The sequence below is a fragment of the Phyllostomus discolor genome, chromosome 13 (genome assembly GCF_004126475.2).
Source record: "Phyllostomus discolor isolate MPI-MPIP mPhyDis1 chromosome 13, mPhyDis1.pri.v3, whole genome shotgun sequence".
Lineage (NCBI taxonomy): Eukaryota > Metazoa > Chordata > Mammalia > Chiroptera > Phyllostomidae > Phyllostomus > Phyllostomus discolor.
Genome location: NC_040915.2, coordinates 39,223,998 through 39,244,690, shown reverse-complemented (window position 1 = coordinate 39,244,690; position 20,693 = coordinate 39,223,998). Strand labels below are relative to the sequence as shown.

Here is a 20,693-nt window from a genome sequence, read left to right as displayed (position 1 = left end):
GCTGACCGCGCTCTCCCCCGCGTCTGTCGTCTTCAGGTTGGTGCTGCCCGAGGAGCCGCCCAGCGCGCCCCCGAAGAACATCGTGGCCAGCGGGCGCACCAACCAGTCCATCATGGTGCAGTGGCAGCCGCCCCCCGAGACAGAGCACAACGGGGTGCTGCGGGGGTACATCCTCAGGCAAGTCCCTGTGGGGGCCGTCTCTGGGCCGTCCGCTCTGCTGGGGGCGCCGACACATGCACGGAGGAGCCCCGGGGTCAGCAGGGGGGTCGGGCGGGCTGGGAGAGCCCGGGGGGTGGTGGGCGTGCGCCGGCCCGGAGAGAGCGGGGGGTGGGGGGGCTGACGCAGGCAGCCTGGCAGGGACGGCCTCCGAGTGTCCCACCAGAACACGTGTGCACGCAAAACCCCGGAATCGGTGGCTGCGTCTTGACGAGAGCTCGGAGGGGGGTCTGATGGGTGGGGGGGGGGGACAGGTGCTCATCCTAAGTCTTCACCAGGGGCACGCGTGATCGACGGTCACAACTCCTAATGAATAATAACGCAGCTGACTCAATTGTTAGCCAGCTGTCAGCATGGAAGCCTGTTGCTCAGTATTGCCACGTCCTCTCACGTTCCAAAGAAGCTTGGAAACCTGGCTTTTTACGCACAGTCTCAGCTTTTCGATGTGGGAAATGAAACCAAGTTACTCTGAAATACGAGGCGGGCGACACTCACACCGCCCCAGGCCAGACGGGGCCCCAAGGGGCGGCTGCCTCCCCGTGCCTCGCAGGGGCGGCTGGGCCTTGATGAGCAGAGCAGACGGGGCCGGGCGCAGCAGGGCCCCAGGGAAGGCGTCCCCTGGGCCGGAACGCTGCCGACCTGAACAGCGTGTCCGACGCGGCCACCGCCGCGGCTCGTCAGCACACGGGGGAGGGAGAAGCGGTATTGACGGGTCACCACCAAGTCTCTTCTCATGGACGGCACAGCGGTGTGCCGTGTGCTCATCTCGCGTGGCCTTTGACTCCCCTGCCAGCCTCCGACGGGGCAAGAACCCGGTGCCCTTGGTCACTCACCTTCCTCGGGTGCCTGGCCTGGGCCCCTGCTGAGCCGCGCCCTAGGACACCGGGCTGCCCAAGGTTTGAAGTGGGGGAATGCGAGAGATCTCGCAAGGTTGGTGCTTCAACTCCATGATCTTGCATGTGGAGGACACCTCATCCCCGGTACATACTTACATGATGGTGCCTCCAGCGTGTCACACGTGTGTGTCTGTGCTGGGGGCGCTGGCCTGTCGCTGCTGGCTCACTGCTACTGCTGGCCACTCCTCGGGCATCCGAACCGTCCCCTCAGCACCAGCCAGCTCGTTAGCTGCCTGAGCGGCTCCCGGGCAGCTGTCCCCAGGGTGCGTGGGGGCTGCCAGCCCCGGGGCCCGATGCCTCCTAGCTGCGCCTCCCCATTTCAAAGGGGGGTAGCACGGGGGCACTGTGGGCCGGGGGTCTGCCCGACGCCCCCTGCAGAGGCTGAGCTCCTCGGTCGCGTCCTGCCCAACCCTCGCTCCCGCAGTCCGTCTTCCTCTGCGCTCGTCTAACGGTGAAAACGGCGGACCCGGCTCTCTCGGCCCAGCCCACCCACCCTGACCCGTGCTGGCCACCCCCGCTGCCCCGCTGAGGCTCCAGCGGCCAAGCAGGGCCTTGAGGGTTGGCCCGAGGAGCCCAGCTTGGGACCTGCAGCTTCATAACTGAATCTCTCTGATGTCCGCGGCCCCACTAGGTGCGCGCACCGCTCTGTTTGTGGGGCGACTCCTGTCAAAGGGCGTCCCGTGACGGTGTCCGAGGAGCCCACGCCTGGACCACGGGGCGTCTGCGCTTGTCGGGCTGCAGTCAGGAAAGCCCCGAGAGGGGGCGCACCACGCAGGCCCCGAGGACGCCCAAGGTCTCGGGAATGACAGAGCCGTGCTGAAACAGCCGTGCTCCGTCCCGTTTCCGCATCACCCTCCAGCCTGCAGACCGGCCTGCAGACCGGCTCCGTCCGCCCGCGAGTCTCCGGGCTCCGTGTCGGCCCCCTGGCGCAGCCCCTGCGGGGTCAGAGTGGAACTACTCCAGGTCGGGGCTCCGGCCGGGAGGAGCCGGGCGCGTGCCTGTGCGGGGATCCAGTGTGTGTGACAACAGGCAGGGCGCCCCTTTGAGAGGAGCAGAAGGTTGTGTCCTCTGTAAACACTCTCCTGTCATTTCCGCATAAGAAATCATCTTGTTCTGCCCGGGGCGGTCTCCTGGGCAACGAGGCCGGCAGCCGGAGGACGGTGCCCTGCCCCCCTGCTATCAGTCGAGACCTTCCCAGACGCCCTGTGCCTGCCCCCGAAGCCGCGGGTCAGGGCGGGCCGGCCTGCCACTGCAGAAGGAGCGGCAGCTCATTCCTGAGATGCGAGGCTGTTGTCCGCCCAGACGTGGGGGGGCCCGGGGGGAGACCCCGGCTCCTCCTTGGAACCCGGCCCCTCTCAGCACACTCCTGGGGGAGGGGCGTTCGGAAAGGAGGTATCTGGGGGACGCTTCGCCCCATCGCTTCATTTCACTCTCGCAACAACCCTTCGAGGGCCCGTGTGACTGTCGGTTCAGGGAGGCGGAGACTGAGGCTCAGAGAACGTGGGCGTTTGCTGGCCTCCTCCCGTCTCCCCCAGCCTGAGGCCGCAGGGCGTGCACTGCGTGCTGACCACGGGCCTTTCCTCAGCTGCCACGCCCCACGGGTGCCACGTCTGTCAGGTGTTCGCACTCCCGGCGCTCAGGGTCTGACGTGGGTGTGGGGCCAGTTTCTAGCTCTTTCCGAGGGACTGGCTGGTAGTGTCCGTGCCACTTACTGCCAGAGCGGGGGGGGGGGGGCTGCCCGTGGGGGAGCTCGGTGGCGGCATCTGGCCGGGGGGTCATGCCGTGCCGGTCCCTTCTCTGGTCGTCATGGGGCTGACGACTGGGACACCGCTGTCCGACCCGCACGGGGAACGTGCCTGCACGTGCTCAGCGGCTCTCCCTCCAGTCCCGGACGCCCACTCGGGAGGGGTCGGAGGTCGGTGGGGCGTGAAGCAAAAACGTGGGTTGACGCGTTAATCACAGAGGAGCATCCGCCCCCCAGGGCCACCCGCAGGCCAGGGGCACGGGAGCTGCACACAGGCCTCGCCCAGGACGAGGGCGGGGAGGGTCGGCAGCTGGAGGGGAGGAGCCGCAGGAGTCCTGCGTTTCAGGAAGAGCCTTTGCTGAAAGTCTGTCCTCGCCGGGAACTGCTCTCCTCGCAGGGCCTGACCCTGGGTGTTTCTCCTTTGCCCTCGTGGCCGCAGCCCAGCTGACCTGCTGGTCAGGCTGCGACCGACCGGGACTGCATGGCCCTCAGAGTCACTCCGAGAGTCTGGGAGGGGAGGGGAGAACCAGGGAGGGGCCTGGAGACCCGGTGGGCTTCCTGCTGTCACCACAGCTCCCTCCGTCTCCTCTCCCCCCCCCAATGGTCTCACACAGCCCGGCCTCCCTCGGGCAGGCCCGCTCCCCCCGGGACAGGATCCTGACGCCCAGAGGCTGCATGGTCCAGGACCCCAGGGTCCGGGCCCCCCCACCCCCGGGCGTGGCCTCCCTTCTCCAGGTGGGGTCCTGGAAGGCCACTTGCTCCCCAGATAATGCTCTGACGGTCCCTTCAGAGCATAGAGAGCAGCAATTTCTCGTTCACACGTGTCGAGGCCCCGGGTCCAGTGGGTCCCTTTTCTAAACAAACACAACTCTAAACGCCTGCCCGTGGCCCCGGGGAGCCTGTGCCACACGCACTCCCGCCGGGCCCCCACAAAGCAGGCGTCCCACTCGGCACCGGACCAGTGTTCTCTCTCGGGGTGGGAGCACCGGGGCGGCCACGCGCTCCACTCCCAGGGCCTGCTCAGCCGGACCCAGACCCTGAGCGGGGCCGGAGCCGGGCCGGCGTCTCTGCTTCTCCCCACATTTCCCAGTCACGGGAGCCAAGTGTCACTCTGACTGGCCGATGGCACCCACCCGACAGGAAGCACATCTGCAGTGCTTGGTGCTGAGTCCCCAATGGGAACCACATCTGTGGTGCTTGGTGCTGAGTCCCCAACGGGAAGCACGTCTGCAGTGCTTGGTGCTGAGTCCCTGCACCCCTGAGACGAGTCGCACTTAGAGAGCCGTCATTTCCCCGAACCGTTAACACAGTTCAGAGGTCGGGGCTGTGTTGCCTGCAGCTCATCTTCTCGGTGGCAGCTGGAGAAGGGACAGTGCCCTCCCGGCTGACCTCCGGCCTCAGGAGTGTGTCTGCCCCTTCCCCCTGCCTCGAGGAAGAGCGGCAGCAAGCCCGTCTCCAGTACAAGCCCCTCCTCTGTGGTCCCCCGCAGGTACCGCCTGGCCGGCCTGCCCGGGGAGCACCAGCAGCGGAACATCACCAGCCCCGAGGTCAACTACTGCCTGGTGACCGAGCTGATCATCTGGACGCAGTACGAGATCCAGGTGGCCGCCTACAACGGGGCCGGCCTGGGCGTCTTCAGCAGGGCGGTGACCGAGTACACCTTGCAGGGAGGTAAGCCAGCCTCCCCGCCTCGCTGCGGGGCCTCCGCTGGGGGCAGGGTTTGCCGGGCGTGGCCGGGGCAGCTGGAGGATCCGGCCCCCTACTCAGTTCAAACTCGCCGCCTATTCCGACACGACAGTGATCTGGTGGGGGGTGCCCGCTGCTTGTCTCCGGTCACCGAGGCCAGGCGGCCACGCCCTCGCCCTTCCCCTCGTCCTCCGGGTCGGGGCAGGGGGGCGTGCGGGGGCTGGGCCTTCCCCTTGCGGAAGAGCCGTCTGTTCTGCGTCTTCGGAGTCCTGTGTGGTCCTGAGGCTGTCTTTCACGGGGAACGGCGGCTCCCAGTGTTGTTGGTAGTGATGGGAGGCGATTAGCGGTAATGAGATCTGCCACTTGCTGTTTTCACGGTTTTCTTTTTCGGTTACACAAGCACACAATTCACTCCATGCGTAAAGCTTCTCCCCCCGAAACAGCCGGGCGGATGCCGTAAAACCAGTGGGTCTCAATCTCACCCTCGTGCCAAGGCCCCGCCCCGGCACCTGCGGGCTCCTTACAGTGCCCGCCCCCCGCCCCACCCCCCTGTTTTCCGGAGGGTGCAGGCTTGGCCCCAGAAGAGCTGGGCGTCCACAGACGTTCCTCGCTGCCGGCGACCTTGGCACCAAACAGACCCCTCCCCCCCCACACAGCTGCACGCGGCCGCCCAGAGCCGAGCCCCGGGAAGCGACTCTCCCACAGGATCTGGAACCCCTCCCCCTCCCTCCCCCGACGCTCGGGGGTGATCTTATTTGCTGGGGCACTTTCACTGTTCCCAGGCCTTGACCTTTTTCAGATGACAGGCTTCTAACTGGCCACGTCTTCCCCCAGATCCTGCCCGAGACCTAATGTTCCTTGATATTACATGCTGTTATTATCATCCCTTATTGATTGGCTGTCTGCCGCCGTCCCGGGGTCCATATGTCAGTCCTCCCTGATAAATGAGCGCGGTCAGCCTGCGTTCCTCGTGACAGGCGGGAACGCTTAACATGCGAGGCAGGCCGGAGGGACCCGCGCGTCTGCAAGTAATTCTTAATTACGCCCTGGAAACTGAACAAACCTGAAAACCCGGGCGCCTCGTGTTTGCTTTAATTAGTCTGTTTAATAAGGACAATAAATTTGGGAGCACTTCCCACGACAGATATCGCTGTTGGTAACCCCTGTCATGTTGAACTGCGACCACCTCGCCCCGTTGCTGGCTCGGTGGCGCTCTGTGCGGGGCAGAGGGGCACAGAGCTGCCGCCCCCGGCGGAGACGGACACCGAGGGGCCGGGGTTGTCCTGCCGCGGTGCGGCGTGGCGCGGCGTGGCGCGCTGTGGACCCCCGAAGTCACCTGAAGCCACTGCACCTGCTACGGGCCCACCCCGCTGTCCTCTCAGCCCCTTCACCCCTGAGACGGTGACCGGGTCTGGTCTCTCCGCGGGGCCCCTCCCGCGTTCTCCCTGCCCGGACTCGCCGCACGCCGCGCAGCCCAGTTAATGCGCTCTGTCGGCAGCGCCTCCCGGACCGCTCTGCGCCCGGCATTCTGAAGAAACGGGACACCCCCACCCAGGAATCGGGCGGCCCCCCTCCAGCACTGGGCCGGACGGGGGACCTCCCGGGGCGTGAGGAGAGGCTCCTTCTGCCCCGGCGGCCGGCTGGGCACCTGCCAGTCAAATTTCCACTGCGAGTCCCCAAGCCGAAACAGAAAACATCTCCGATTTACTCCAGAATTCCTCTCAGAAGGCTTCCGGAAGTCTACGTGCCGTGGGGTGCGAGGGGAGAAGCCCCGAGAGCGTGAGCTCTGCCCCCCTGAGTGCCCAGCGCCCCCCCCCCCAGGCCTTTCCCCCGGCCGACGCCCCGTCGCTGCGTCCCACCTGGACCCGCGGCCTCCCGGGGCCTGGGCAGCTCAGGTGCGGAGCGGAGGCGGCGTCTGGGTCTGGGTTCTGTTCCTGTTAGTGGTCGTCCGACTAGTGGCAGACGCGAGGGGAAGAGATAGCCCGGCCGTGGCGTTCGCAGGGAAGCCCGCGTGCGTGCGGGACACGCCGGCACCGCCGTGAGGGGCGCGCCCCTCCGGCCCGGAGCGAGACACCAGGCAGGGCCCGCTCCCCTCCGCTCGCGCGCCGCGCAGAGACAGATGCCGGCGTTCCTGCGGAGGCGCCGGAGACAGGTTAGGCCGTAAATCACGATTCTGAGCGCACCAGAGCTGTAACTTTTCCTGGCCTCACTTCTCTATCATTTCTCCTCTCACCACAGGTATTTTGGGGCTGTGATGATTTATTCCGGCTTCAGAACATTACCTTCTAATGAAAGAGAAATATTTTACATTTAAAAGGAGACGGAGAAAACATTTGGTTATCCGCATTTCTAAAGCGTTAGTAAGAGCTCCTAAATGTTCGCCCGGGCTGTGACGGGGTCTCCGGGGCGAGGGTCTCGGGCGCACGGGCCCTCTGCCGGCGGGCTCCACTCCTCCCTGCCTCCGGGAAGCTCTCGGCTGGGCAAACAGTGTCGCACGGGGAGCGGTCCCCTCCGTGTCCGTCCGTCCGTCCACCAGACCCCCAGACCTGGGCGCCTGCAGAGCAGGGTAACGCCCACCCCACCCTCAGCCGCCCCGCGGCACCGAGCAAGCCCCAAACTGGGGGCTTCGCGTGGCCTCCGAGGGCCTTAAGGAGAGGACAGGACAGGACAGGAGGGCGGCGGGTTGGAGGAAGCCACTGTCCACCGGTCCTCGCCGTCCTGGGCTGTGCCTGACCCTCGTTACCGCGCGTCCTCCGTCCCCCGACCGTCGGGGAGGTGGGCGTCCCCGCATCCACGTCACAGAGGGAAGATGGCAGCTCGGGGAGGAGCTGGCTCTCCCGAGGCCACCTGGCCGGGAAGTCTGGGAAGGGCCGCCGCTGGGGCTGTCCCATTCTGTACACATCCGACGTGGGTGAAGGTCGCCGCCAGGTGGGCAGTGCGGCGGCACACACACGGGAGAGGAAAGAAGGAACATCTCGTCTTCGTGGCGTCCACGCGGCCGGTGGCTCTGCGGGAGCTTGGGGACAGCACGCACTGCCACCCACAGCAGGGACGGGGTGGGGGCGGGGTCCTGGCTCCCGTCCCTGTGCAAGGGGGTGACCTCAAGACGGCGGAGGGCTCCCGGGACGAGGCGTGCCCTGCGGCTGCCCCAGAAGACACAAGGGAAAACCAAAGCAGCTCAAAAGTCCTGGGGCCAGCGCACCGCTCTGAGGGGTGCAGACGGGTGGGGGCACCCCGAGGGCAGGAGCTGCATCAGGCGTCCCCACTCCCGCTGCGCCCCGGCCCAGCCCGGCCTAGCACCTGGCCAGGAAGTGAACAGAGCACACGCAGGCGTCTGCTCACAGGCAGGTGCCCGGGGTCCCCACCTCTGGTCCTGGCGCTGAGCCGGTGCCTGGCGCTGAGCCGGTGCCGCCCGCCCGCTCCGCACGATGCCCGCCTTCTCTTGGCCTCGGAGAGCCCGGGGCCCGCCGGCCTGTCCCCACGCGCTCTACCTTCCGGCCAAGAAAATGGTCCCCAGCGCCTCCTCGTCGGCACAAGTGAAGAATCGGGAAAAACGAGCTCAGAAAGGGGCACACAGCACTTGTCGGGCATCAGCGCGTGTCCTCACGCAGGCCCCTGGAAGACGACGCCCGGGCTCGCTCGTCCCGGGTCTGCTGTCCCAGAGCCGCGTCTGCTGGAGACGTTGACTGCGGCGTGAACGCCCGGTGGTTCAGAACCGCGGGGGCCGTGGCACACGGGGGCCGTGGCACACAGGGGCGCAGGCTGAGCCCGTCACGACCCGGAATTAATGCCCTCTCGCCACACGGGCCGAGGGGCGCGTGGCCAGCCACCCCCTCCGCTCACAGACCACCTCTGACCTGCCGGAAGAGCAGGCCCACGGGTTCTGTGGGGTCCCTGGAAGAGCGAGAGGCCGTGCACACCCTCGTACGTTCTGGAGACGCGTCAGTCCCCAGCGTTTCCAACCCTGCGCTGGACGGGCACCGACAAGCAGCGTGGGGGCGTGGGAAGCCGTGCGGGTCCGTGCCCCTCCGCAGCGGGAGGCCTACTGGCACAGCTGCCGGCCAGCAGCTGCCCCCGGTGAGCACAGCCGGAGCAGAAGGGAGGGGACGCCGGCTGTCTCGGCCCGGTGGCCCTGCGAGGTCACCCAGGAGGCCGCTCGCCAGCGGGGGAAAGCTGCCCCGCCCTGAGGGTGAGGCGAGGGGACCGTGGGTGTGGTGAGAGAGAGATTTCATGCCGAGCCGCCCCAGATGGGTGGCGTCGCCTTAGTGACACGACCGGCCCGTTAGAAGGTGGACGTTGTGTGGGGCAACGTGCTGCTCTTCCTTCCCGTGCTGGGCTGCGCCAATTTTATCGCCGCGTCCGTGGGCTGCTCAGGGTCCCCAGGCCAGTCTGCACTGGCCTGATGGTGGCCACAGGTGGGGCGTGGACGTCACCCCAGTTCCTGCTGCGGAGGCCCAGGTGCCCTCGCCTCTGCCCCTCACGGCCCCTCGCGGCCCCTCGCGGCCCCACGCGGCACTGCGTCCATGGCGTCTGACAGGTTGCACACCTGCAGAGCTCAGCCAGCTGCCCGGCCGGCACTGGTCTCCGGATCTACCACTGTTCTAAGCCAATGCTCCTGTTTACATGGACTGAAGGAAGGTGGATTGTAACGCTGGGCTGGCATTTATTCGGAGACGTTGCCAAGAAGCTTCACGCAGCTGCCTAATGCCGTTCAAGCACTGGAATGAAGAGTCGGGAAGAAAAGCAACCGGGGCCTCTCGCTCCAGCTGCTGAGAAGGGTTCGGGAGCGGGGCCCGCCCGGCGTGAGCCCAGCCCCGGGGGCTGCAGACAGCAGCAGGCGCTCCTGGGGGAAGAGGTGGGGAAGGGGCTCTCGGGGGCCAGAGTGGCCTTCTGTGGGCCGAGCAGGCAGGCTGCAGACGGAAGGAAAGCCAAGCGCAAGGGAGGGGGGGAGGGGGAGGGGGGAGGGAAGGGAGAGGAGGCAGAGAGGCCGCTCCAGGGCCCGGCTCTGAGTCCGGTCACCTGTTGGAAACGCAGACTCTCGGGTCCTGCCCAGACGCCCGAGTCAGGCACCCTGGGGTGGGCCCACCGCGTGCGTGCCAGCCGGCCCTCCCGCCACCAGGCTCACAGTGGAGGGCCGCCCCTCTGAGCTTGGAGGCTAGAAGAGTGGAACACCAAGCAGCCCCCCCACCCCACAGCACCACGGGACTGTGCCAGGGGCGTGGGGGCCGCCTGCCCACTGGGGGGGGGGTGCAGCAGCCCACGTGCACCGCAGCCCTGCAGGCACGAGACCCCACGGGCTTGAGGCTGCAGGACGAGGGGGCCTCCCACCGGGACCCTCAGCTGTGTTTTAGGGGCTCTGACGGTTGGGCAGAAAGAAGCCCAGGGTCTTCCTCGAGATGGAGGCCACGCTTGGAAAAGAAAGTGAGGGGTGGGTGATGGCCACCAGCGACTTGGGGGGGGGGGCTGTCAGGGCCAAGGCCGGCCAGCCAGTGACGGCCCACGGGCGTCTACCGGGGACCGGGGCCCCAGAGCGGCTTCTGCCCCGGACTTGTGTCTACGGCGTGCTGGAGGACAGGGTCCGGGTAGCGGGGCTCCTGCCAGAACAGCAGGTTGCCTCTGGCGAGGGATGGGGTAGCCTCTGAGAGGATGAGGAGAACGAACCTGGCGGGGACCTGAGAAGTGAGGGACGGGGGGAGGTGCGCAGACGAGGCGGTGGGACACCTGCCACTGGGCAGCACCACGGGCCCCCCAACAGGAGGACGCGGGGAGTCCCCTCTGTCCTTCAGGGCGAGCCACATCCCCCCAGCCGCCCCTCCTCTGCCTTGGGTCCAAGCACCCTGCTCGTCCTGCCGCGGGATTTGCTCCCATTCACTCATGTGTCCACCCGGTTACCCGAGCGCTCGGCAGCACGCCGGTGGCTAAGACGGGCAGGCGCCTCGGCGATCAGGCGGCTTCCTGGGGCCCGGCGGCGCCCAGCGTGCCGCTCACTTGATGGACGCCACCGATGGAGATGACTTCACCTGCAAAACCCGTCACTCCTCTGGGCTTTGCTCGGCCACTCGTCTGCCGGGGACGGGGGGGGGGGGGGGGGGGCGTGATGCCTCCCAGTCCGTCCCGTGTCTCGGCGGAGGGGGTGATTCCTGTGCTTCTGCCCCGGACCAGAGGATGCCTCCCTGGGACGCCGCGCCCAGGGGGCTCCTGGCTGTGGGCCCTTTGCTCACCGCAGGGAATCTTCAGTCCCGTTGTCCGCTAACTGTGAGTCGCTCTGCTGCAGTAATTAGGGCAAGGGGAAGGGGGCTGAGGAGACCTGGGGATTTCTGAGTGCAGCCCAGGGCGGGTGAGTCCGAGGCTTGCGAACCTGCGTCCTGGGGCCCCGAAGATGGAGCCCCCCGAGCTTCAGTGGGGGCGGCATGGGCAGGGCGGCCCCGGGTGCCGAGGCAGGGCAGGGGGGAGTCTGTGTGTGCGGTAGGAGGTGCGGCCCGGGTTTCCCTTCTGCACATGGACATCCCCATTTCTAGCACCTTCTGTTATGGAGACGGCCCTTCCTCCGCGGCACTGCCTTCTCGCGTTAACCAGGGTGCTTGCTCTCGGGGCTGTCCCTCTGTCCGGCGTGTCCGTCCTTCCCTCGCGGACCTGTCCTCGTCCCTACAGACGTACAGTTGGTGTCGACGTCGTGTGCCGGACGTTGTCCGACCCCGTTCTTCTTCAGAGCGGTTTCGGGTGTGTTTTACTCGTCCCTATCCGTCTTAAAGTAAAGTTCCGGTTTCTGAAAGTGCCCCAGCTGCGGCGTCGATCGGGTGTCACTCCACCTGGAGGTCAGTCTGGGGAGAGTGGACAACGTCCCTGCCATGCTGTCCCCCGACCCCTGAAGACGGCGGGGCCCCTGTCCCCCGGTCAGGGCCGCCTCTGAGCGCTGTCCCGTCGCCTTTAGCAGGTGGATCTTGCACGTAGTTTGTCGAATCTGTATCCGTTTCATGTTTTCATTGCGGTTTAAACGGTATTGACTTTTCCAGTTCACTCCCCATTGTTCGTTGCTTACATTTAGAAATGCACTTGACTCTTGGCTCGGGCACGTTCTTCTCGGGCAGGTACGCTGCGTGGGCACGGAGAGGGATTTTGTTCTGTGGCTCCTCCCCTTTTCGGTCCCTACGCCTTCTCTTTCCTCTCCCTGCGCTCGTGCGCTGGCTCCTGCTTGCTGGACAGCAGCGGGCGGAAGGGCCCCCAGGCTTGGTCCCTGCTCGCAGGGGAAGCCCCCCCCCGCCCCCCGCCCCCTTCCTGAGTGGGTGCTGCGGGCGCTCACAGGGGCTCACAGGGGCCCGTTGCCAGCTTCCCCGGGTTCCCACTTGGCTGAGAGGTTTCTCTCTCTCTTTTTTAAATCACTGTCGGATGTTAAATATTATCAAATGCTCTTTCCAAACCTAGTAAGATGATCACATTTTTCCTTGCCTCTGTTGATACGGTGAATTCCCCTGACTGAGATTTGCAGACCCAGCCCTTGCATTTATAAGATGAACCTCACTTCGATCAGGATACATTATGAGTCTTTATAGATCGTTGAATTTGATTTTCCAGTATTTTATTGGGTATTCCTTGCACCTGTACTGCTGAGGGTCTGGGTCTGTGGTTTTCTTTTCTCTGGCACCCCGCACCCCCCCCCCCCGACTGGGGCATCAGGGGGGCGCTGTGGGACTGCCTTTAGTTCTCCCTCGGGTGTTTGGGGGACTCACCTGTGCACCGTGGTGCGACGAGGGCTTGCTGTTTATTGCTGGAGGGTTTTAACACATGCTCGGATATTTATGGCTACTGGACCACTCAGGTTATCCGCTTCTTCTCGAGTAGATTTCGGAAGTGTGTTTCTGCTAAGGAATTTGTCCATTTCGTCCAAACTGCTGAATTTACGGGCATAAAGGTGTTCAAACTGCTCTCCACTCTTTCCCTGTCTCCAGGATTTGGAGAGGTGTTTCTCCATAGTGGTGATATTGGTAACTTGTGGTTTCTCATTTGTTCTTGATTTTTCTGGCTTTTATTTGTCTTTTAAAAGAACCAGTGTCACAGGTTCGATTCCCAGTCAGGGCACATGCCTGGGTTGCAGGCCATGACCCCCAGCAACCACACATTGATGTTTCTCTCCTTCTCTCTCTCTCTCCCCCTCCCTCCCTTCTCTCTCTAAAAGTAAATAAATGAAATCTTTTTAAAAAAAGTCTCAAAAAAATAAAAGAACCAGCTTTGGGTTTCATTGATTTTCTCTATTATTTTTCTTATTTTATTTTCTGCTTTTTTTATTTACTGTTTCCTTGAATTGGCTTGCTTTGGGTTTAATGAACTGTTATAGATTCTTAAGGTAGAAGCTTAGATTCTAATTTAAACATTTCAATACCATAAATCCCCCTCTAGCACTTCTGTGTCCCATAAATTTTGATATGTTGAATTTTCACTTCCATTAAGTTGAAAGTGCTTTTTTAATTTTCCACGTGACTTCCTCTTGACCCATGGTTATTTTGAAGTGCGGTGTTTAATTTCCAAATATTTAGGGATGTTCCACAATCCTTCGGTTGTTAATGTCAAGTTTGATTCTTTCAGGGGTCACAAAACATGTATTTTGTGGTTTTATTTATTTTAGCTACTTCAGGTTGGCTTGGGGCTCACAATACATCCGTGTGGTTCCGCCGCACGTGCCCCAGAGAGAGCGCGCACCCGCTGTTGGCGGGAGGCCTCGAAGCGGGCGCCTCGCGGGCCGAGGGCTCCATGGCGCTGCGTGCTCCCTCAGGGCTCCGGTCTCCTCCCTGATGCTCCCCGTCTGCTCCTCCTCGTTGGAGCAAGGAGCCCCTAAGTCTCCCACTGGAGTAGTAGGTTTTTTCTGGTTTTCCTTTTGATTTGCCGGTTTTGCCTCTCATATAGTGAAGTTCCGCTGCACAGACACTTAGGTCCTCACGTCGTCTTGGTGAGAAGCGCCTTCGTCCTTACGTGTACCATCTCCCTGCGCCGGTTCTGGTCCTTGCTGGGATATGCAGATTCCCTCGCATTAACACAACCGCTCCGGACTCCATCCGTGTTTTCATGTGCATTTTCCACTCTTTCACTTTGACGCTATTTGTGTCTTCGTGTTTACAGTGGGACTCTCCCAGGCAGCATGTGGCTGGGTCTCACGTGTTGCCCGACGGGCACTCTGTCTCCTGTTGGGACCCGTCAGCTCTCCACACTGTGTTACCGCGGCTGATACGGGACTCAACTCGGCCACCTCGCTGAGTATTCCTCCTTGCTTCCTCCCTCATGTTGTCCTTCTCTATTGTTTTTGCCTCCTGCTTTGGGATTAATTGGATGTTTTTTTATTTAGGTTATTTTTTTCCCACTCTTGTCTTATTCATCTTTCTTTCCTCAAACTTGTTTAGCAAGTGCTCTGGAATTTCGACTATACTTTATTAACTAATTTATCTTACAATATACTACATGTATACACACTTCCAACCCCTCTTCCCTGTCTTCCGTGCTAGTGTGGCCAGTTGTTTTATCTTTACCTACATTATAAGACCGCAGTAAATTGCTACTATTTTTGTGTTAAGCAGTTATATTTGAGAGTGAATCAAAAGTTTAAAAATATACTTTCATTTTAAACATTTCTGAAAGTCGTCATTTATTTGCATGGAGCTAAAGTTTTGGCATTTGATTGCGTATTTCTTTAACATTTATTTTTCATAGTGCAGGGCTGCTAGTAACAATGTCTCTCAGATTTCTATCTTTCTGAAGACGTCTTTATCTCACCTTCGTGTTTGAGGGGCATTTTCACGGGGTAGAGGATTCTGGGGGAATCGCCTTTTCCATCAGCCTTTGAAGCGATCCTTCTACCAGCTTCGGGCCGCACGGTTCCTGATAAGAAGGCTGCTGCCACTCTCGCCTTTGTACCTCGGCGGGTGCCGTCTCTCTCCTGTGTACCTGCGGCGCCCAGGCACCCGCACTCCCACGCCGGCGCCCCCTCAGCCTGTAGCAGTTCACAGTGAGCTCGGGCTGAGTGCTTCTGACCGCGCGGTGCCCGTCGCCCCTCGGTCCTGCGCGCCGTCTCGGGGGGGGCGGGGGGGCCCACACGCCTCGCCCGCCCTGCAGAGGCCGCGCCGCTCCCAGACCTCAGGCTGCGTGGCTGCTCGGCGCCCTCAGCTGCCCGGGGCTCAGACAAGTTATGGTTTTATGGCGGGTGCAGCTCCTTCTGGTTCCCGGGTAGATGTGATTCTGTTCCAACTGCCCACATCCTGGTCCCAGCCATCGCAGTGGCCATTTTTGACCCACAACGTCTGGACAGGTGCTGAGCGGGAAACCGGGATGGGGTTCTCGGTGACGCGCGGAGGGCGGGATGGACGGAGGGGCCTCACAGCGGAGCAGAGAGAGGAGGGAAGGGCAGCGTGACTGGGAGAACAGATGCGAGGACTTGGGTGAAGCTGACGTTTGTCATCGTTGCCTGACGAGACGGACTCTGCAGGACGGGCGTCCCGGGAGTCGCGGTGATGTTCGATGGGACCGCGCCCTGTCCCGTGGGTCGTGTGGCAGGACATGCTCGTCCTTGCCTCTGTGCCTTGAGCCGCAGGACCCTGTGGGCTCCTGTGTCCTACTTTCAGAATGATCTCCTGAGGACCCGGGACTCGTTCGTCCCCTGCGAAGAGTGTGGTGGAACGGCCAGTGGGCCGGTCCCTCGTTAGTGGCCACGTCACGCCACTGCCTTTGCAAACACTCGGGTCCCCACGGCCGACCACACACGCTCTCGACCCCCGAGTTTGGGATCGGCCGCCCGCCCCGCACCCGGTGGCCGTGCTCACCGTCTTCTCCCCGTTCCCCGGGTTCTCCCGTGACGCCACGGCCCTGCTCACCTGGTTCCCAGGTGAGGATGCCTTCCTCTCGGCCCGTCCCTCTTCAGGGGGCCCCTGTCCTCCCAACCTGCTGCAGGTGCCCGGGCCGGGGGCCTCCTCCGCCCTCCCGGGGCAGGGCTGGCTCTTCCGGCCGACGCGCTTGTTGCTCCACAGAGAGACCTGCCCGTTTGGTTACACGCGTCTGCCCCCCAGAGCACAGGCGGCAGACACGAGGCCCCCAGCCCGAGTCCGGCCCCCCGCCTTGTTTTATCCGGCCCGGCGCCTTGTTTCTGCCCGGCGGCAGCGCCGAGCTCCTTGCCCCCGGTCAAGGAGCAGTTACACGCACACAGTCCTACACGCACCTTCGGGCCCTGGAAGGCAACCTCGAGGCCGACGTGGCCCCGGTGACAGTGAGTCTGGCAGCCCTGCCCTAGAGCGTGGCCTCTCGAAGGCAGGCCGTCTGCCAGGCACAGGGTCTCTGCTCCCTAAAGCAAAGACATAAGGAGTGGCAGTTTTTAGGTGGGGCCCCTGTGACAGACAGAAACCCAGCCCCCAGACGATGAACAGCAATGCGTGTAGGAAGGAGGTGGGTGTTCTCACGTGACGGACGATGGGTTTGAAACAGCTTCGTGTAACGAGGGCGTGGGCCTCCATGTGCAGCCCCGGGCGACCGGAGAAGAAATGGGAGAGAGCACGTGTTTGCGGCCCATCCCGGCCCCCCCCAGCCCCCAGGAAGGGCGCGCCGAGCAGCGAGGTGGCCCAGTCCCCTCTTCCGCCTGAGCCTTGAAGGATTCAGCAGCAGAAGATGAGAAAGAGCCCAGTTCTTGTCTTTGTAATGTCACTATTAGCTTCCAAAAACACTCATCACGCTCCCGTCCTCGGCGCTGTGACTGCCTGTGAGTCTGGGCAGCCGCTGAGAGCTGAGCGCTCCTTTCTCCTCTCCCCTCCCTCCGGTGCCTCCCGCCCGCGTCCCCGGCAACGCCGCCGCCGCCGCAGTGCCCACCGCGCCCCCGCAGAACGTGCAGGCGGAAGCTGTGAACTCCACGGCCATCCGGCTCCTGTGGAGCCCCCCGCCGCAGCAGTTCATCAACGGCATCAACCAGGGGTACAAGGTATGGGGTGGCCTCGGGGGGCGGGGGTCTCGGGAGGCCAAGGCCTTGTGACGGGGGAGGAGGCCGCCCGCCCCGCCCCGTGGGGGTGGGGTCCCCTGGAGTCCCCTGGGGTCCCCAGGGTCTTACCGCCAGCCGTGCCGGCTCGGAACCTCAGAGTCTCGGATCTCCGGAGTCTGGTTCCCATGCAGCGAGCGGGGCGGCCTCCTGTGAGAGAGGCCTTTCCCGTGCGAGCCGCCAGCAGGAGGGCCCTCTCGCTTGATTGGAACCAGTGTGTACACGAGCCACTTTGCCCAGGAAGGGGTCCTCTCAGGGGGGACGGGGCACCGGGTGCGATGCAGTGACATCCCTGTGAGCGAGGACAGTCTCTCCTCCCCTCTCCGCTGCAGGGGGCATTCTCACCGAACACAGCCCCGTGGGCTGGGGCGCCCCCCCACCCCGCCCCGGCCTGACCTCGAGACCCGGGCACCTTCCCTCCCCCCCACCCCCGCTCCCCTTGCCCTCGCTCCCCAGAGTGCGCAGCCTCCTGCCCACCCTGGGCACGCGTTCCGGGAACGTCGCCTCTCTTCCCTTTCGGACCCACTTCCCCCCTGCGGGGGCCAGGAGCCCCCTGTGGCCGCCGCACAGTGCCCAGCCCTCCGCCCAGCCGTCAGCTCTGGGAGGCCTCCGGGCACGAGCGTCCCCCCGCCCGCTGGGGCGCCCGGGAGCCGCAGCCTCCGAGAGTGGCCTCTCCCCAGACACCCAGCCCGCCGTTTTTCCACTTGGATTCAATCTATAAAAGCACTTGAGTTGCACCGGCAAGGCGAACGCGGCTAGAAATGCGCCCGCCCTTCTTTCCCCCAGAGGCACCTGCAGGGCGAGCTTTCTTCAGAGAAAATCATATCAGTCAGCCAGGACCACTTTGCCTCTTTGACTCTCTGTCAAGTCTTATTGGCGAGACTGGGGCGTGCGTTCGATGCCCTCGCTGCCGGCGCGATCCATACAAATGCGCTCTGTGCCCCGCGGCGCGCCCGCCCTCGGCCCCAGTAACCCTGCACGGGCCCCGTGTCCGTGCCCCGTGTCCGAGGAGGGGAGAGCCGCACGCACACGTGACGTTGCCGGAACCTTAAAACCTCTCCCCGTGGAATATGCGCACCTGCCGCATCCCTTCAGAACTGTGGTCAGTTCCCTGGAGTCCCGATCGGGAAACCCCCGAGTTGTAAGTTGCAGACAGTTCAGCTCGTCTCCGCCGAGTCGGGCTCGGTTCGGGGTCCGAGGCGGGGCCCACCCAGGAAGCGTCCCCACGCTGCCCCGCTGTGCCGAGTCCGCGGAGTGGCGGGCGGGGTCTCCTCGCCCCTGACGGTTAAGGGTGCCCGTTCTGCCACGTGCCTCTGTGAGGGGCAGGGGAGGCTTGAGGGGTGCCTGCCACCCTCTCAGCTAAAGCATTTTCAGGTCAATATTCAAAGTGCACACATTTGCGTTCAATAGCCTGAGATCCCTTTTAAACTCCGTATTTTTGAGTCAGATGATAAACATCGGATTGATGGGGTGTCTTCATTGTGACTTTGAAGACGTACTCATTGCAAAACAGAATTCTGATGCGGATTCCAAGACGTGCGGTTAAAAGGGTCTCTCCGTCCCCGTTCTGTCCCAGCTCCTCGCGTGGCCCGCCGACGCCCCCGAGGCGGTCACCGTGGTCGCCGTGGCTCCAGACTTCCACGGAGTGCACCACGGGTACATAACCAGCCTGAGGAAGTTCACCGCCTACCTCACGTCGGTGCTGTGCTTCACCACGCCGGGGGACGGGCCGCCCAGCACGCCGCAGCTCGTCCGGACCCACGAGGACAGTGAGTGCGCCTCTGGCCCGGGGCTCAGCCGCAGCCCGAGTCCTTTGGGGAGGGGGTCGGGCCCACTGCCGCGTCCAGCACCGGCGAGAGTGGAGCTGGGTCCCCAGGGAGCTCCACGGGGAGACGGGGCAGTGGAAAGTCCCTGTCACTGACGCAGGGGCTGCCGGTGGCAAAGGGCGGCCACCGGGCCACAGGGAGGGGCTGAGGGCAGGAGGCAGTCCAGTCCCGCTGCGTGGTCAGCTTCGGTCCTGCCGGACCTCTCTTTGCCCAGGTTTCATCTCCCGGTCCCCTCTCCTCCTCCTTCAGCCCCCGGGGCCCAGCCCTGCCCCTGACCCCTGCAGGGCCTTGCACCCGCGCCCTCCCGCCCTCCCCTTCCCACCGTCTCCTCGGGGCGTCAAACCGGCTGCTCCGCCCCCAGGCCAGTGGGCGCCGTCCCGAGAAGGCCGGCCCGGTGTGCTCACACTCACGCCCGAGACCCAGGAAGGCTCGTCACAGTTCGTAGTAATTGGGAAAAAGAAATCGCAGGATGGCGATGTACTAAATATTTTGGAGTGGTTAAAAACGCTTGCGAGACAACCGGCCACGATCCAGCGCTCAGCTGAGTGAAACACGGAATAGCGCGCAGCCCGGCATGGGGTCCACGTGTCTAACACACACACACTCGCGTGTGATGACCCGGCTGAGAAGAGACCTCAGAGGCACTCGCCTGTGGGGCGTGATCCGGGTGAACTTGACCGTTTTCTTCGTGTTTTACACACCATGCTCACTTCTACAACAAGATGTACTCCACAGGGAGAACTGAAACTGGTGTAAGGGTTTAAGGTCGCGCAGGCCGCCACGGCACATCCTCCGTGTCCTGCCCCCATCTCAGCTGGGGGCAGAGGTCAAGGCCATCCAGCGAGCTTCCTCCTGTCCCCTTCCCGGTCCCTCTCCCCTCCTCTCTCGGCGGGTGCAGTCCGGCCCTCCTGCCCCCGATGCGCTGTGCCCGGGGCTCCCTGGCCTGGCCATGCCGCCCGCTGACCACCCAGCTGGCCCTTCCCAGGTCCCCTCCTGAGCCATGGGCTCCCTTTCTTTCCTGGCCCGGCTCCTGCCTCCGCGGGAAGCGGTCTGCCTCTCGTTCGCTGTCGAGTGTGACGTTTTCTCACAACTGTTCTTTGTCGGGGGGGACAGTCCTCTGTCACCAACCAGCTGAGAGCTTTTCTCATGAGTAAACATGGTTTTCCCCTGGCTCTTACCGCATCAGCTGCTGTGATCACAGGGTTCTTCTTCTTAGCCTGTGGACTGGTACAGTCAGGTGCTTCTCGAATGTTGGGCCAACCTTGCATATTCGGAACAAGGCCCACAGGGTCCCACCGGGTAACTGTTTATTCCGCTGCTGGACTCAGTGTGCCGGCGCTTTCCGGAGGCTGTTCTGCACCCCGGCCGGTGAGAGCGGGTGTCTGCACTCCACCCTCCTGGGCCGGCCTTGCCCGGGGGTGCCGGCGCAGGGACAGCGCTGGCCTCCTGAACCAGGTGTGGCGGTGCCCCGCCCTCTCCCGTCCCCTGGGGGAGGACGCACAGGCTGGTGCTGGTTCCTCTCCGAACGTTGGGCGGAGTTTTCCAGGGAAGTCCTCTGAGCCCGGAGACTTCTTTGGGGGAAGCTTTTTAATTATGAACTTAATCTCTCTAGCGGTTACAATACTGTTCAGTTGTCTGTTCCACCTTGGTTGAGGTTCGGTAGTTTGTGGTTTTCAAGAAATCCTCTGAATTACCGACTTGGTGAGTGTGAAGTTGTTGGCCCTGCTTGTTCCTCCTGGTCTTCTCGATGCCAAAGGAGGTGCGGCCATATCTCCTCCCTGTTTGGGGGATCTGGTTCTTCGTGGGGGGGGGGGGGGTTGTTTTTATTTTGTCCTTCTTCCTGGAGGTTTACAATTTTATTGATTTTTTTTTTTCAGAAAAAAAAACAGATTTTTGTTTCATTGACTTTTCTCTGTTGTTTTCCCATTTTAAATTCCTTCCATTTGTACTCTTACTATATTCCTCCTTCTGCCTGCTCTGGGTTTGTTTTCTTGTCTTTAACTTCTTGAAGTAACAAGCATTCAGGTTGCTTACCCAAAGCTCCCTTTATTCCTAAGGCAGGCGAGCATTTAGTGCTACCAGCGTTCCTTTCCACGCTGCTTTAGCTGCGTCCCACCCATTTTGGTACTTGTGCTGCATTGTCGTTCAGTCCTGTGTGTTTGCCCTTCTGTGCCCTGCTCTCTGACCCGTGGAGTGGACCATTTAGCAGTGTGCTCTTTAATCCCCATGTGTGGGAGGTTTTCCCCTTGTTTCTGCTGCTGAGGGGGCGCTGGCAGAGTGAGTGGGTCCTGGAGCCAGGAATTCTGGATGGGTGAGGGGCGCAGGCT

At 63.0% G+C, this 20,693-nt stretch overlaps 1 protein-coding gene across 2 annotated transcripts in view; it reads left to right on the top strand.

Moving 5' to 3' along the window:
• The window catches only part of LOC114509135 (protein sidekick-1), a 302,435-nt gene that overhangs the window by 209,854 nt on the left and 71,888 nt on the right, over window positions 1-20,693 (top strand). For both annotated transcript variants that reach the window (XM_036014721.1, XM_028527266.2), the window contains 4 exons: window positions 37-177; window positions 4,346-4,527; window positions 16,371-16,486; window positions 18,117-18,309. In XM_036014721.1, the coding sequence (XP_035870614.1) occupies window positions 37-177; window positions 4,346-4,527; window positions 16,371-16,486; window positions 18,117-18,309 (632 nt within the window). The remainder of the gene's footprint in view (window positions 1-36; window positions 178-4,345; window positions 4,528-16,370; window positions 16,487-18,116; window positions 18,310-20,693) is intronic.